We start from the raw sequence: 13,919 nt of genomic DNA, 5'->3' as shown, positions 1-13,919 counted from the left end.
TAGCAGGAGTATAATGGACCAGGTGAGAAAATAACAAAAATAATGAACAACCATATACCAGAGACATTTTGTGGTGGTGGAGTGGGGAATGGGATCAAAAACGGAGGGGGAGGGGGAGAGAAATGCACGGGATTATGGTAATGGCACACGGGTGATTTGGTGATGGGAAACCCATGGGGATTACAATCGTGATGGAAAAAAATGTACAAAATGATGTAAAAATAAACTTTTGTAATAAAAAAAATACAAAAAAAAAAAAAACAACAAAAAAATTCAGGTCTGCTTCCCCAACCCCAGCTGGATGATTAAGAACAGGTTACTTTTCCTTTTTTAAGTTTCTTTTTTTCTAAAGGGGAGATAGTAATAGAAGGTGCCTACTAGTCTCATTATGTGTGTATGTCCCTGTTTAATGTTATTGATAAGTCTTGAAAAATGTGACTTTAAGCAAAACCAGTTTTACCATAGGATAATTGATATGAACAAGAGTTAAGCTCCCCACAGTCATAAAATCAAGTTCTGGACACAAAAACATTACTAACTACTAAGTAATGAATAATGACCCCACCCCCAACTCTTCTATTGTTAAACACTCATCTGGTTTGTTCTTTCACTCATTTTCCCACCCCAGCTGTTGCAGTCCAGGAGGCTGATGGCCAGCAGCTCAGGACAGTAGGACAGGACACCTGTGTTTCATCATAGGGCATGCTCACACTCACACTCACTCTGATTGGGGCAATTCAGATTCACTCATGAGCTAACATACAAGTGCTCATCTTTGGGCTATGGGAGTAAACAGAGAATCAGGAGAAAATCTACACACAGACAACAAGAAATGTGCTAACTTCACACATAGTGATCCTGGTTGAGAATACAATTTCTTCTCCTCTCCACCATCAACATGACAAAGAAATCACTTTGAATGAAGCAATGTTATTTAAAGATCTGTTGCACATTATCAAAATAAGGATCAAGGGCATTAAAGATTGCTAACCTGTTGCACATTATCCAAATAAGATAAAAAGATGACCAAGGGTATTAAAGATTGTCAAGTGCTAATGTATTACTGTATTACTACCAATTTCCCTGAAGCCAGATAGTGCCTAGGTGGGGGCGGCGGGGGTTGCAGGGAGGGGTGTGCGCAGTGATTTGTTAAATGGGTCGTCCATTGAACTGACTTTGTCTTTACAGTTGTCTGAAATAAATTTTAACATCCTCATTTCAAAGATGAACAAACTAAGGATCTTGGAGTGGATCAAGGATTCCATCCATCCATCATCCGTCCATCCAACCAGAGAAAACTATGGAGGCTTGAAGCCTATATTGACTCCTAGTCAGTGGGTTACTGACTGGTGCTTGTAAGGAGGCTGCAGAGGCTGGCAGGACCCAGTGTAGAAAGAAGTGTGATTCAGTAGCTGGAGGTTTGAAGAGTTTTAGTCAGAGAAAAGATGTTGCAAGATTTAAACAAAAAATCAGAGCAGCTGGTTTGAGTGGGCAGGAGAGGGACTCATAGTAATCCAGACAAGAGTTGACTGCGGCCTGGACAATGGCTGTGCCAGTGAGGAGGAAATAAGAGAGATGCAGAGACTGACTTTTCTGGATGCTGATGATTTGGGACTTGCTGATAAAAGAAGGACAGGGACTCGTTTTTGACACTTCCTCAGTTTCTGCGCCCATTCCCGGAGAATGGGAGTGTTCTGATGAGATCAGTTTTGGGTGCAAAACCACGCCTCTGGCCCCAGGCCCGCGTGTCGGAGACCATAGGCTTGCCGCGGTGGTCCCTGGGGAACGCTGCGTGGTTCAGCTGAGCTTGCCGCGTTGAACCCCACCTCTCCCGCCGTGGCGGCGCCTGCAGTGCGCCACTGTGGGCACCAGAGGGCGCTCCGAGCGCGTTCGGGCCGCTCTGGCCCGGTCCTTCTCAGTGATCGCGGAAGGTGACGTGGACACGGAAGTGGTCGTCGTCGCGGCGGCACCGGTGGGAGCAGGGCGCGGGGCTTAGAGTGCTGCGGGAAGGAGGGCGGGCGGCAGCGGTCTCGCACCTTCGGTGGCGGAGAAAACAGGCGTCGTCGGTTGGGTGCGAGTCAGCTGAACCGACGAGCAGTTTTTCAGCCCGTTCCCTGCCCGTCGGTGCCTCAGAGCCGGGATCCGTTCTGCCGGCGTCACCATGACCAAGGCCGGTAGCAAGGGCGGGAACCTCCGCGACAAGCTGGACGGCAACGAGCTGGACCTGAGCCTCAGCGATCTGAATGAGGTCCCCGTCAAGGAGCTGGTCAGTGCTGCCCCACGAGCCCAGGCGCCCGCCCACGACGGGCGCAGGCCACTGCGTGGGCTTCCGCCTTTCCCGTGCCTCAGTTTCCTCGTCTTACTACCAAGGGGTTGGGGGGGGTAGAGAGGGGGGGTCTAGTCCCCAGGGAGGGTGTGCCCTGACTCAGTGCTCTTCCTGGGATGTACACGTGTCACTTTGGCACAGTTCCAGAAGCTGGAGAGTGACGGCCTGGCCTAGGCTTTTTACTGGTCAGGAGTGAATCGGTGCGTCTCCCCCGCGCAATTTGGGCGAGCTTTCACAGCGCTCAGCTCCTTGCCCGAACTAAAGTAGGCGCGCTTTGGAACGGTTGAGAGTTGTACTTGGAGAATGAATGAACAAATGAATGAATGAATCGGTGGAAAAGTAGGCCTTGGGGTAGACTGGGTGTGGCCCAGAGCCGGCTCTTCTTGGAAGTCCGCGATTTTTTTATTGGTTGCCCTGGCCCTGCGGCGTCCTTTCTTGAATGCAAGAGGGCCGCTGGGTTGGCAAGGTTTCTTCCCAACTCATCTGAAACTAGTGGGAATCCATGTGGCTGCAGCCCACCCCTCTGCCCAACTCCCATCCCCAACTCAGAAAACCGCGGTCTCAGGGCTCAGGAAGATTCCACAAAGAGTTTGTTGCCAGCGTGGAGAGAGATCCTACATCCCTTCCTTTCCCACCAGTTCCCAACACAGACTAGCCTCCTTTTGGATGCCTTACGCTTTCTGCACTGCCTTTAACCAATTACACTTGCCTTGGCACTTGGCCCAGCCTTCCCCCAGCCTTGGCAGCACGGCATGGAAGCTAGTCCTCTCCCGGCATTCCCAGGTCCTCTCCCAGCTCTCAGCTGGTGCCCTTGGCAGGCCAGTTGACCTGTAGCCAGAGACGAGCTTGCTCTTTTGTTTTTAGATTTTCTTTATTTTTACTTAGAAGAACTGGGGTATAGGTCAGAGTGACAGAGTGGGGAGCAGAAAGGGCAGACTGAAACACTGCTGAGGGGAGCAGTGGGGGAAGACAGGAGAGGTCTGCTGTGCCATGTGGGTCAGCTCCCTGGCTGGGGATCAAACCAGTGCTGCAGTGGTTGCAGATAACTTCATAGTGCTGAGACTTAACCCCTTGCACCACCAGGGAGGCCCCAGACTTGCTTTCTTATAAAATGGTGATAATGGTGCCCATCTCATAAGGTTGTGTGATTAGAGACTGTAACATTAAATACTTTGTAGTCAGCAAATGCTAATGTGTATGTAGCTATTACTGTAGTGTTCTTTCCGTTGTAATATCTAAAACTGTTTTAGGTGTCAAACTTCATTCTTCAGACCTTCTGACCACTGGACCCAGCTTCCTTACCTGAATAGTTGCCTCCTTCCCCACGCAAGAAAGGTGACTGGCCTCATTTCAGCCTGACCCTAGGTTGCTGCCCAAGGCCATTTACTCCAAGCACCTGCTCAGTGTAACACTGGCCATGGAGTTCCAAAGGGAAATGGAAGTGGACTGCGAGGGTCTATTTGCACTCAGGCTAGCACGCACTCGCCCACTTATCCACTCAGCCACCATTCAGCCAATGTGGGTATTGGGTTCCTGCAATTGCAGAGCTCTGTCAGGAATGGTCCTGACCTAATAAGGAGGAGTGCTAGGAAAATGTTAAATACTGTGGAGAATTTCTAAGAATTGAGTTTTTCTTGTGTTTTCCTGGGATTCCTGGTTGACTGGCTAATTTTTTCTTCTCCAGGAATATTATACTTTGGTGCCTTTTTTTTTTTTTAAAGGCCTTTCCTGATTGTGGAATCTTTCTTTGGAAAATGCTTCATTTGCAGATGTCGCTGAATTGTTCGATGTCTTGGTTTGACATTTTGTTCTCATTCTCTTCCTAGGCTGCCCTCCCAAAGGCCACCGTCCTGGATTTGTCCTGCAATAAGCTGAGTACACTACCAGTAAGATTGGCAAGCAAGCTGGATTCCTTCGAGAACCCTGCATGCTCTTCCTGTTTGTGAGAGTTGTATAATAAGACAGAAATGCATGATGGGCTGTAGATGGAGTACAACTGAGCCTGAGTGTTGAGTGTGGGGTAATTCTCAGTGGGTAGTGAAGCAAGGTACAGGCCTCCTTTAGAAAGAACAGTGGGAAAGTTAGGTCACATAAAACTAAGTCAACAGGATTCTGACTGAGTTACTTACTGGGTTCATTAGTTTTTTTTTTCTGCTGTATTTACTTACTGGGTTCATTTTTTTCCCCCTGCTATATTTTGTTCCTTTGACAAATAGTTTCTCTCCCTTTTGCATAAAAGAGGGTAAAGATCATTTTGTAAGTTGCTCTGCATTCCAGAGTGAAAGCTGTTTTTATGCAGACTCCTTGTACATCTTTTGATGAAGAAAAGAAAAAAAAAAAAAACAGGGCTTTCTGGAAATCCCTTATCATTATCCTCCCGAACCTTGGATTACTTGATGCTTTTTTTGTTCATCATATCCAATCTGTTTAAATCCTTTTGATTTTTCTCTTGCACTGCTTCTCCCCAATTCTCCCTTTGCTCCACCTTAGACATTAAAGTCATTTGGCCCTTCAACTTCTTGTAATAGCTGGTCTCTCCTCCACAGCAGTATCAGGCCTAAATTTATTGGCATCTCTGTCATTTCCATCCACTGCCTGGCCGCCTTCATGCCTTGCTATACCCTATGGACACTGGCTCAGGGATTGAGTCTCAGAAGTTGACAATTTCTTCTCTGGATCATTAGTCCTTTCCTCCCCTCAGTATTCTCCTGAGCCTCACTCATTGTTTATATCATCTTCTTGCTGCTTATCAAGAACAGTTTCTAACATTGAAAATGCATCTGAGATCCCATTTCTTCCAGGAAGTATTTTGTGTGTATTTACAGAAGGGTAGCAGTTCTTTGCACCCTGACACCTGCTGTCCACTTTCTCAGCAACCCTAAGTGCACTTTCCAATCTCAGTTTGTTATCCCCGCAGTGCAAATCCACTGTCACATTTACAAATCCCCAGGGGGTCTCCAGAGAGTCTCCTGATGGCACCAGCAGTGCCTCATTAGCTGAGGCTGAGCATCCCTTCAGATGGTGCTGAGCAAAGACTTAATGACAAGAGGGATGTTTTGACCTGTGCTGAAGAAGAGCCAGGATATGGACGGCCAGACCCGTTCAGCCAGCGACTCATTCAGAGAACACTCATGAGCACCTGTGCTAAGCACTGTGCCTGGGTTACAAAGAACAAAGCGTAATAAGAGTTGAAAAGCTGTGGCAAAGTGGGAGACAGCCAGAGCAGTGGGCGGGAAAGGCAGAAAGACAGCAAACAGGCCTGACCGTTACATGCACTGGCATGCAGGAGAGTGGAGACTGACGGCATGGTTCATACTGTGTTTTGACAGCTGCCATGCAAAGTGGATGTAGTGTGCTCTAGGGAGACAGAGCAGGTCCTTAACCATCCAGTAGCAATGTGGAAGACAGTGGGTTGGAGAACTGAGGATGAAGGAAGACCCTTTCGTTGAGCCTATTTTGAGTTAAACTCTTTACGTACGCACCTCACTACTTAATATCAGGAGCAGTGAGCATTTGCTCCATCTTCGTCAAGGTGGAATAGCTGGTATAAAAGGTCAAGCCCAGATTTATACATACGTGGGGCTCATTGGTCTGTTAACCAAAGTGTGTGAATCCGAGGCTTACGTGTCCTCCCTTTGGGTCCTAGTCGGATTTCTGTGGCCTCACACACCTGGTGAAGCTGGACCTGAGTAAGAACAAGCTGCAGCAGCTGCCAGCAGACTTTGGCCGTCTGGTCAACCTCCAGCACCTGGATCTCCTCAACAACAGGCTGGTCACCCTGCCTGTCAGCTTTGCTCAACTCAAGGTAACAACTCACGCCAGTGTCAGGGTTAGTGTGATGAGGGCTCAGGGGCTGACGGGAGAAAGGCTGACAGAAATGCCACCCCGCTGGCACTGCCTCGGATGACTTTCCTTGCGGCTGTCACGTTGAGGGGCTTTGTTGCTTCCTGCTCATCTTGTCTAGGATCTTAGCCAGTCTCTGCCCATCTCTTTAGAACCTGAAGTGGCTGGACCTCAAGGATAACCCCCTGGATCCTGTCCTGGCCAAGGTGGCGGGTGACTGCTTAGACGAGAAGCAGTGTAAACAATGCGCCAACAAGGTAAGCAGGAAGTGTTTCCTTTGCACACCCGCATGGGACTCACCTCTGCCTCCTTGCTTTTCCCTCTTAAGGCACCTGTAGCTGTGTGCTGATGAAAGCATTGAGGTCCCAGTGATATTTCTGTGATGAACCTGTCGAGCAAAGGGACCTTGTTTCTGTTTACCTGGCAAGTTGTAAAACAGTCCTGTGCCTGCTCTGTGCGGTGCCTCCATTCTTGAACCACAGCCATGTGGTCCCGCAGACGCACGGCCAGCACCGCAGTTAGCGGGGCAGGAGCATCAAGGCAGAGTCTGAGTCTCAGTTATTATGGAATTCCATAAAGGTGATAGTGTTTGCAAGTTTCTAGCACTAAGTAGACACCTTAGTGCTAGATGTAGCCTTTTTCAGCCCAGCCGCCTGCACTGGAGGAAGGGACTAAGGGCAGTGGAGGGCACTCTTTGCGACCACTGCTAATAACCTTTGTCACCTCAGGTTCCTTCTCGAGCACTGTATCCATTTCTCAAAAACTCCACTGGAGGCAGAGCCAGCTCTGGCCTAGGTGTGCAGGATACCTGCCCTCCTCGCTGTGCTGCTCGCTCACCTTGTGAAATGAACAGGCCACCCTGTCAGAATTTCGGTTTTCTTCCTTTTGAAATAGAAATCAGTCATTAAAGTACTGGGTGCTTATAATCAGTAAAGCTCTGATCTCGCCTGCAGACAGGACAGTAGTCCTGACCCTTAGGGAACTTAAGACTCTGAGGACTGGGAAGAGGGAAGCTGAGGGACCCAAGGGTGGCACACAGTAGGTAGGAGGGTCAAAGAGGTCAGCAAGGCATCTTGGAGATGCTGTTCCTGCTGATTAGAAAATGATATGGGGAAGGGGGGTCTCCCTGGTGGCACAATGGTTAAAGTGCAGCACTGGCCGCTTCAACATGAGTTCGATCCCCAGCCAGGGAGGTGACCCACATGGTACAGCAGACCTCTCCTGTCTTGCCCAGTGCTCTCCATGGAAGTGTCTTTCAGTCAATCTGCCTGTTCCGCTCCCCACTCTGGTGGAATCTCTCACCAGCCCTGCATCTCTGGCCTGGACGCCAGTTCTACAGGCATTAATTTTTGAAAAGGTACAGGAAGAGGTCTGTGACATCACACAGGCCAGACTACAGTTGGCATTGTGTTTCACAAACTTCCCGAAAGCTTCATGAGCTGGGCCCAGAACTCTTCTGCAACTGAGGTTGGTGTAGTAAGTTAGGATCCAAATACCCATTAACTCCATTAGCTTTGCACAGCCTCTGGGTCATGGTGCTCTGGGATCCCAGAGTGTTGTCTCTTTTGAGCAAAACTGTGAGCTGTCGGGACCTACCAGTGCCTCCTCCCTCTGCAGGTGTTACAGCACATGAAGGCCGTGCAGGCGGATCAGGAGCGAGAAAAGCAGCGGCGGCTGGAAGTAGAGCGAGGTGGGTGGCTGTCCCTCAAGATGTCTTCCAGGTACTCATCCTAGCCGGTGGTCCTCATGCTCCAGTAGTTAGAATTGAGGAGTCATGAAGCACGCAGGGAGCAGTGTGGCACTGTTATCTTCCCTGACAACCTCCTTTCAGCCCTTGGCTTCTCTACCAGGCTATAGCTTCAGATCCAGCCTCTTATTTTTCCATCTGCTGGGAGGGTGACCGGGCATCTCGATTGACAACTAGCTAAAACAGCCCCTTTGCACATCCCAGTTGTGCCCATGGTAGGAAGTCACTGTCCCTGCTGTTACTCAAGCTTGAAACTGGAAAGATGTCCGCATTCCTTTTTTCTGTTACTGCCAGCAAGTTGTATATGTGACTGTTTCTCAGTTTCTAGCGCCACCCCCATAATCAAGACCTTCTGGCATGATGTCCTGTCTCCATGCATGTCCTCTTCCACAAAGCTCTTCTCCACACAGCAGCCAGGGAGATCGTTTTAAAATACAATTATGTCACTATCTGCTGGAAGCTTTTTGTAGCTTCTAATTGTACTGTTTTCCCTGTGGTGCATATCACTGTCATTTTTACTGTTTCTTCACTTGTTTATCGCCTGTCTCCTCTAGAACGTAGGTGACTCAGGTCCTAGAACCTGAATTGTTCTCACTGCTGTATCCAGGAATGAGGACAAGACCTGGCACACAGTAGGCTAGATGGCCTGGCTGACGTCGGAGGCCCTCTCTGGGGACCCCTGTGGAGGGAGACCGATATACTGGTGGCAGCAGCCACTCATGCCTCAGGGCCATCCCGTCGCCCACACCGCAGCCCCGTTGACTCTGCTGGCTGCTGCTGTCACTTCTTGGGGGCATGCGTTCTCTCGCGGCTGGGTGTGGCATGTGCTTGGCATTTTCAGTGCCCAGCTGGAATGTGGAGTTTGTCCACAGAGAGGCAGTGGAAAGCTACAGCGCTTTTAGCATTGCTGTTCAGCTACATAATGGGCCAAAGAGGCTTTTAAGCTGCAAGAGGACATTTAACACCATTTGTGGCATCCTGGCTTTGGAAAAATATACTACTTCAAGCTTCCAAATATCTAATTTGAAAATGCAGTTTAGAAACAAATAATTTGTCCTTTGGGTCCACGCAAACATACTTGAACTCTGAAGTCAGTCTGAGTGTGTCACATAGATAACCAAGTTGATGTCTAGAGATGGTCCTCTGATAAACTATTGTTTCCAGAAATATTATTTCTATCATCTCTAACCCTGAACTTGAAGGTTCACTTTCTGTTCTTGAGAACCCCTCCCCATGCCACATTCCTTTCTAAAGCTTGGGAATACAGGAATCCCGTAGAATCAGTACCTCTGTTGTTTCTTCTCTTCATGACTGGGTTGTACAGGGCTGTCAATGCTGTGCCTTGCGAATCCACAGCTAACTTAAGGAGCACCTGACTCACCATCAGGACCTCTCTCAGGTCCCTCTTGCTGTGTTACTCTGGCTCCCCTGCTGTGGCCAGGGTTCTTTTAGTAGGATGCAACTCAGCAAACCCAGAGAGCCACTTCATGTATTTAAGTCTCACTTCCTGGAAAGCAGAAGGACAGCTGTTTCCTTAAAGTCTCATGTGCTTCAAGGCCTAGGGAAAAGATAGTGGGAGCCATATTTCTAAATACCTGGAAGAACAGACTGGCGGGTCTATGGGAGGTAAGTCATCTGGGGCTATACTTTCTTGTAGAAGCTGAGAAGAAGCGGGAGGCCAAGCAGCGGGCTAAGGAGGCGCAGGAGCGGGAGCTGCGGAAGCGGGAGAAGGCAGAAGAGAAGGAGCGTCGCAGAAAGGAGTACGATGCTCTTAAAGCAGCCAAGCGGGAGCAGGAGAAGAAACCCAAGAAGGAAACAAATCAGGCTCCGAGTATGTTTTCTCCTTTGCAGGGTTCTAGCAGGGCTGTGGTGGGAGACTCATTTTGCAGGCATAGGTGAGGGGGTGCACGAGCTGGCAATCTTTAGTCAGTACAATATCCCTAGGGCGTGGGAGCAGCTCTTGGAGGGTAACAGATGTGGGGGGGGAGGGTGCCCTCTAGGGGCTGAAGGCCTTGGCTGGTTTTTCTCCCTGCCCTGCATCACGTTTATGCACAGGTGTTTTCTTCAGGTGAGCACATACTCCCTGTAAGGGTTAGATTCCTAACCGGAGACAGATTGCATATGGCCAGGTTCCCCTTAAAAGCCCTTTGCATCATCCACGAAGTGCGCTGGACTGTGTTGAGCGCATGGCACTTCGGCAAGGCTGGCCCGCCTGTGCTTTTCTTTCCAAGTTGGCACACATCACTGTTTCTGGCTTGAACACCAAAGGAATCACATGCCTCTGTTCGCGGAGCCATGCTATAAAGGCGCACAGCAGCGGTTGCCTGAGTAGGTCCGGTTGAGTTTCTGCATGGATGTGGCTGCATGTTGTGGGAGGGTTGTGCTCCCCGTGGCCAGCAAGGACCCCTGTGAGGGCAGGGCTGTGTCAGGAGGCTGGCGGCCAGCTTGCCTATCCCCACTAGCCTTTGCTTGCCTTCAGCAAGTAGCCTAACCTCACCAACTTTTTGTTTTCTTGAGTAAAATGAGGTTCACACCTCCTTACCCAGGGTGGCGATAAGGTTGAGTGAGAAAGTCTCAGTGACAGAATCATGTAGTTCTTGGCTTGTGGGTGCTCAGTCAAGTGCCTGGAAATCTCAAAGCCAATTTTTCTCTCTAATTATAAGTGTAACATATGTCACTGCAGAGATTTAGAAAAGTTCTGTGTATCAGAAAATGGCACCCCCAGCAGGTAATCCCTGTTAACAACATGCATCTTATATTAACAACACTTAGTAAATCTCAAACCTGCCTTTCTCCAAAGGGGCAGCCCTCTCGCCACACAGGGTGCCTCCTAATAAACTCCTCCACTTGGCCCCAGGGGTCTGGGTAGTCACCATGCAGCAGAGAATTGGAGGTTGGGCCTGTGGGAACTGGACACCCAGAAATGAGTCCCCGCCTTTAATAAATGTTTCAGTCTCTGCACAATGAGCTTTTTTTTGAGAGTTTAGGTAGTCTTCAAAGTTTTCTCTTCAGGGCCTGGTAGTTTGCATTTGAGAAGAGGGGTGCCAGTGGATCTATGTTGAGACCAGCACTGATTGGTAGAATACTAGTGGGTCTCCCCAGCCTCACTGAACTTTTCTGTCTACTGTGAATCTCCCTCCAGAATCGAAGTCTGGCTCTCGCCCCCGCAAGCCGCCACCCCGGAAACACACCCGGTCGTGGGCTGTGCTGAAGCTGCTGCTGCTGCTGCTGCTGTGCGTGGCTGGCGGGCTGGTGGCTTGTCGGGTGACAGAGCTGCAGCGGCAGCCCCTCTGCACCAGCGTGAACACCATCTACGACAATGCGGTCCGGGGCCTGCGCAGCCACGACATCCTCCGGTGGGTCCTGCAGACCGATTCTCAGCAGTGAGCTCGTCCTCAACACACCTGCTGCCTCCCGGCCTTGGAGCTTGGATTCCTATGGAATTGGGTTCTGCTGGACACAACCTCTTTTTAGCGTCAGACCTACCTGCCGTCATCAAATGGCTGCTGATTGGTACTTGAGAACTCCTCTGTAGGACTTCTTTGTCCCTTAGTCAGGGTTCCCTGGTGGAATAAGGTGAAACGGGAGGTGGGGACAGTTACCTGCATGCCTGAGGAATAGCCTTGGGGGTGGGGAGAGGAAAAAACAGCCTTTTCTAGTTGTTCTACAAAGCTGTGTGAGGCAAGGCTTGTTTCTACTAAATGGTCAGCTGTCACTACATTTATACTTTTGTATGTCACCAACACTTTCTTTCATTCCTCCCTGGGCGGCCAGGGCAGATCAGGAGGCAGCGTGTTACTGGGGACAGGGGGATTTCCACACTCAGCAAATCTGGCATAAATTGGGAGGGAGGGCACATCTATTTTCTTAAGGACCTCAGACATTCAAACCTATTAACGATTAGAGAAAATCTCAGCCCATGAAAGGGACCAGAACCATTCATTCCAATCTAATACTTGAGACAGGGAAACTGAGTCCTTCCATGACTTCCCTGTGGTCTCCTAGCTTGAGGCAGAACTGGGCTCCCACTACAGAATCCTCTTTCCATCATTTTGCCTCTTTTACCATGTCCTGAGAACAGAACTCAGACCAGACTGACTCTTAGCCGTGAGTCTTGGGCAGCTTCTGCGGTGTGCTGGCCCAACTTACATGGCTTCCATCAAATGGGGACCGCCCAAGCTCTCTGCCTGTTTCAGCACATTCACTGCGGTTGCCAGTGGATAAGGAAGCAGTTCTGCCTGGCCAGGCCACACTGGTGACAGCAGTTAGTAGTTGGTGTGAATACATACCTCAAAGGCAGCCTAAAAACTCAAGCTTCATAGAAATTAAGATCTAAATTGTTTTCTAGACCTCTGACTATACCTGTAGCTCACGGGGAGCCAGTGGCATCAGGGGGCTCAGAAGTAGGGCCCTCTCTCTCGAAACTGACAGGTAGGGGCAGGTGGCTGTTCTCAGTCTGCCAGCTTCAGCTTTTCTCACTCTGGCCTCACCTTTCACAGCAGCTACATGAATCTGTTCAGAACAGAGAGTGGGTCCAGCCTCTCCTGATGGCCCATGTGGACAGGACTGCCACTTGTGATGTCCTGATCCTGAAAGAAACGACACGTTCTCCCCCGAAGAGAGCTCTGCTGCATAGGCCCACACCTTTCTCAGTCTCTACACATCCCTTTAGTCTTCCTCTAAACTCCAGAGCCATTGGTACAAATGCTTTATTGAAACTAAACATACAGTACGCGAGACAAGATTGAGAGAACAGAAGCCGGCACAGGGATCGGCTCCTGCGCCTGCCGACCCACTGCAGGCAGCTCGCGCGTGCGCTCTAGACTGGATGCTGAGGTTCTTTTGCATTTCTACATTATTAAATATGTGTCTGAGTGGTCTGGCTTTGTTCCTTTATGTCTGGCTGACTGGGGCAGGGGGCCCCTACATGGCACCTGATTTTTGCTACAAGAGGAGGAACATGCTGTGAAGGCAAGGGATTCTGTCCTGTGTTGACAGTTAAGGAGGCTGGCACAGATAATGAGGCCCAGGAAAGCTTTGTGGGACTGGCTCTGGGAGAACTTTCCATCCTTGGCCCTGGGGGCTAGCGTCAGTCCACACAGTCTAAAGAGAGATCTGGCTGCAGAGTGGTCAGCTGAAGGTAGATACGCCTGGACAGCTCTGGTCCAACACGGCGGGAGGTGGATGTCACACCTTCCCCACGGCGCACCTTTATGTCTGCAAGCAGATTCTGGCGCTCTTGCTCCGAAGAACACCTCCTATAAGCCTGGAAGTGGCAAATGACCTGTTATCACCGTCCAGTCTTCCCTTGCCCATGAATGAGGACAGCAGGGGGCAGTAAGCTTGGGGTGGGGGGGCTGAGAACCTGTCGTCCCTAGGTCACTCAAACCACGGATCTCTGCAGACCTGCAAAGGCCTCCCAGAGCCATCCACTGGAAACCTGGAGTCAGGCCACAGGGCACTGGGCAGCATACCTGGAGCAGGAGCTGTGGGGAGGGATAGGCGTCCACAACAGCGCTGGCCATCTCCAGGCTGACACGGTTCAACTGCTGAATCTGTCTCTTCCACACCAGTGCAAGTCCCCTGCCAGTGCGGTCCACCTTTGCCCCTCCAGCCCAGTCACTCTCCAGGCAGAAGGAGAAGCTCGTCTGGTCTCGGAGCTGCCTGCAAACAGCACAAGCAGTCATTTTCCTGCCCTGTCCCAACTGGGAACTTAAAAGCCCTCCCCAGCACTGACCAACAGTGCCCCAGCGTGGGGGCAGTTTTGAATCTACATGAGCGCTCACTTTGTTCCCAAGCAGTGCTTGTTGCTGATCCCTTTAATCATAGCCTCTACTGTCAGGAAACACACCAGAAAACTAGCAGGTCTGCTTATACTGAGATTGGGTTGTGAGGCCATGGACAGAGGCAACTGGGATCCTAGTTCTGGGGCTTCTAATTTGCTGGAAGCTGGACCCATGTCTTCAGGCCTCACCTCAGGTGTCTTGGGTATAAAATGAGGGA

General features: G+C 50.1%; 2 protein-coding genes across 2 annotated transcripts in view; one reads left to right on the top strand and one right to left on the bottom strand.

The window, feature by feature from the left end:
- Positions 1-1,939: 1,939 nt before the first annotated feature.
- On the top strand, positions 1,940-12,794 carry LRRC59 (leucine rich repeat containing 59). The gene is made up of 7 exons (XM_004684340.2): positions 1,940-2,266; positions 4,153-4,212; positions 5,973-6,131; positions 6,322-6,426; positions 7,787-7,859; positions 9,574-9,747; positions 11,059-12,794. Exons 1-7 carry the CDS (start codon positions 2,162-2,164, stop codon positions 11,301-11,303), a joined length of 921 nt encoding a protein of 306 aa, XP_004684397.1. The 5' UTR covers positions 1,940-2,161; the 3' UTR covers positions 11,304-12,794.
- Positions 12,795-12,893: 99 nt separating this feature from the next.
- EME1 (essential meiotic structure-specific endonuclease 1) overlaps positions 12,894-13,919 on the bottom strand; it is a 6,975-nt gene continuing 5,949 nt past the window's right edge. The window contains exons 8-9 of the mRNA XM_004684999.2: positions 13,391-13,580; positions 12,894-13,182 (exon numbers count right to left, since the gene is read on the bottom strand). Coding sequence (XP_004685056.1) covers positions 13,006-13,182; positions 13,391-13,580 — 367 coding nt within the window. The 3' untranslated portion in view covers positions 12,894-13,005. The remainder of the gene's footprint in view (positions 13,183-13,390; positions 13,581-13,919) is intronic.

This window comes from Condylura cristata, unplaced genomic scaffold (assembly GCF_000260355.1).
Source record: "Condylura cristata isolate star-nosed mole 26May11 unplaced genomic scaffold, ConCri1.0 scaffold00017, whole genome shotgun sequence".
NCBI lineage: Eukaryota > Metazoa > Chordata > Mammalia > Eulipotyphla > Talpidae > Condylura > Condylura cristata.
Note: the sequence above shows the minus strand (reverse complement) of the source record. Positions and strands in the feature narration are given on the sequence as shown.

Coding starts and splice junctions, on each gene's coding strand:
- LRRC59 (XM_004684340.2), top strand. CDS start 2,162: ATGACCAAGGCCGGTAGCAAGGGCGGGAACCTCCGCGACAAGCTGGAC. Junction 2,267..4,152: donor AGGTCCCCGTCAAGGAGCTG/GTCAGTGCTGCC, acceptor TTCTCTTCCTAG/GCTGCCCTCCCAAAGGCCAC. Junction 6,132..6,321: donor TCAGCTTTGCTCAACTCAAG/GTAACAACTCAC, acceptor CCATCTCTTTAG/AACCTGAAGTGGCTGGACCT.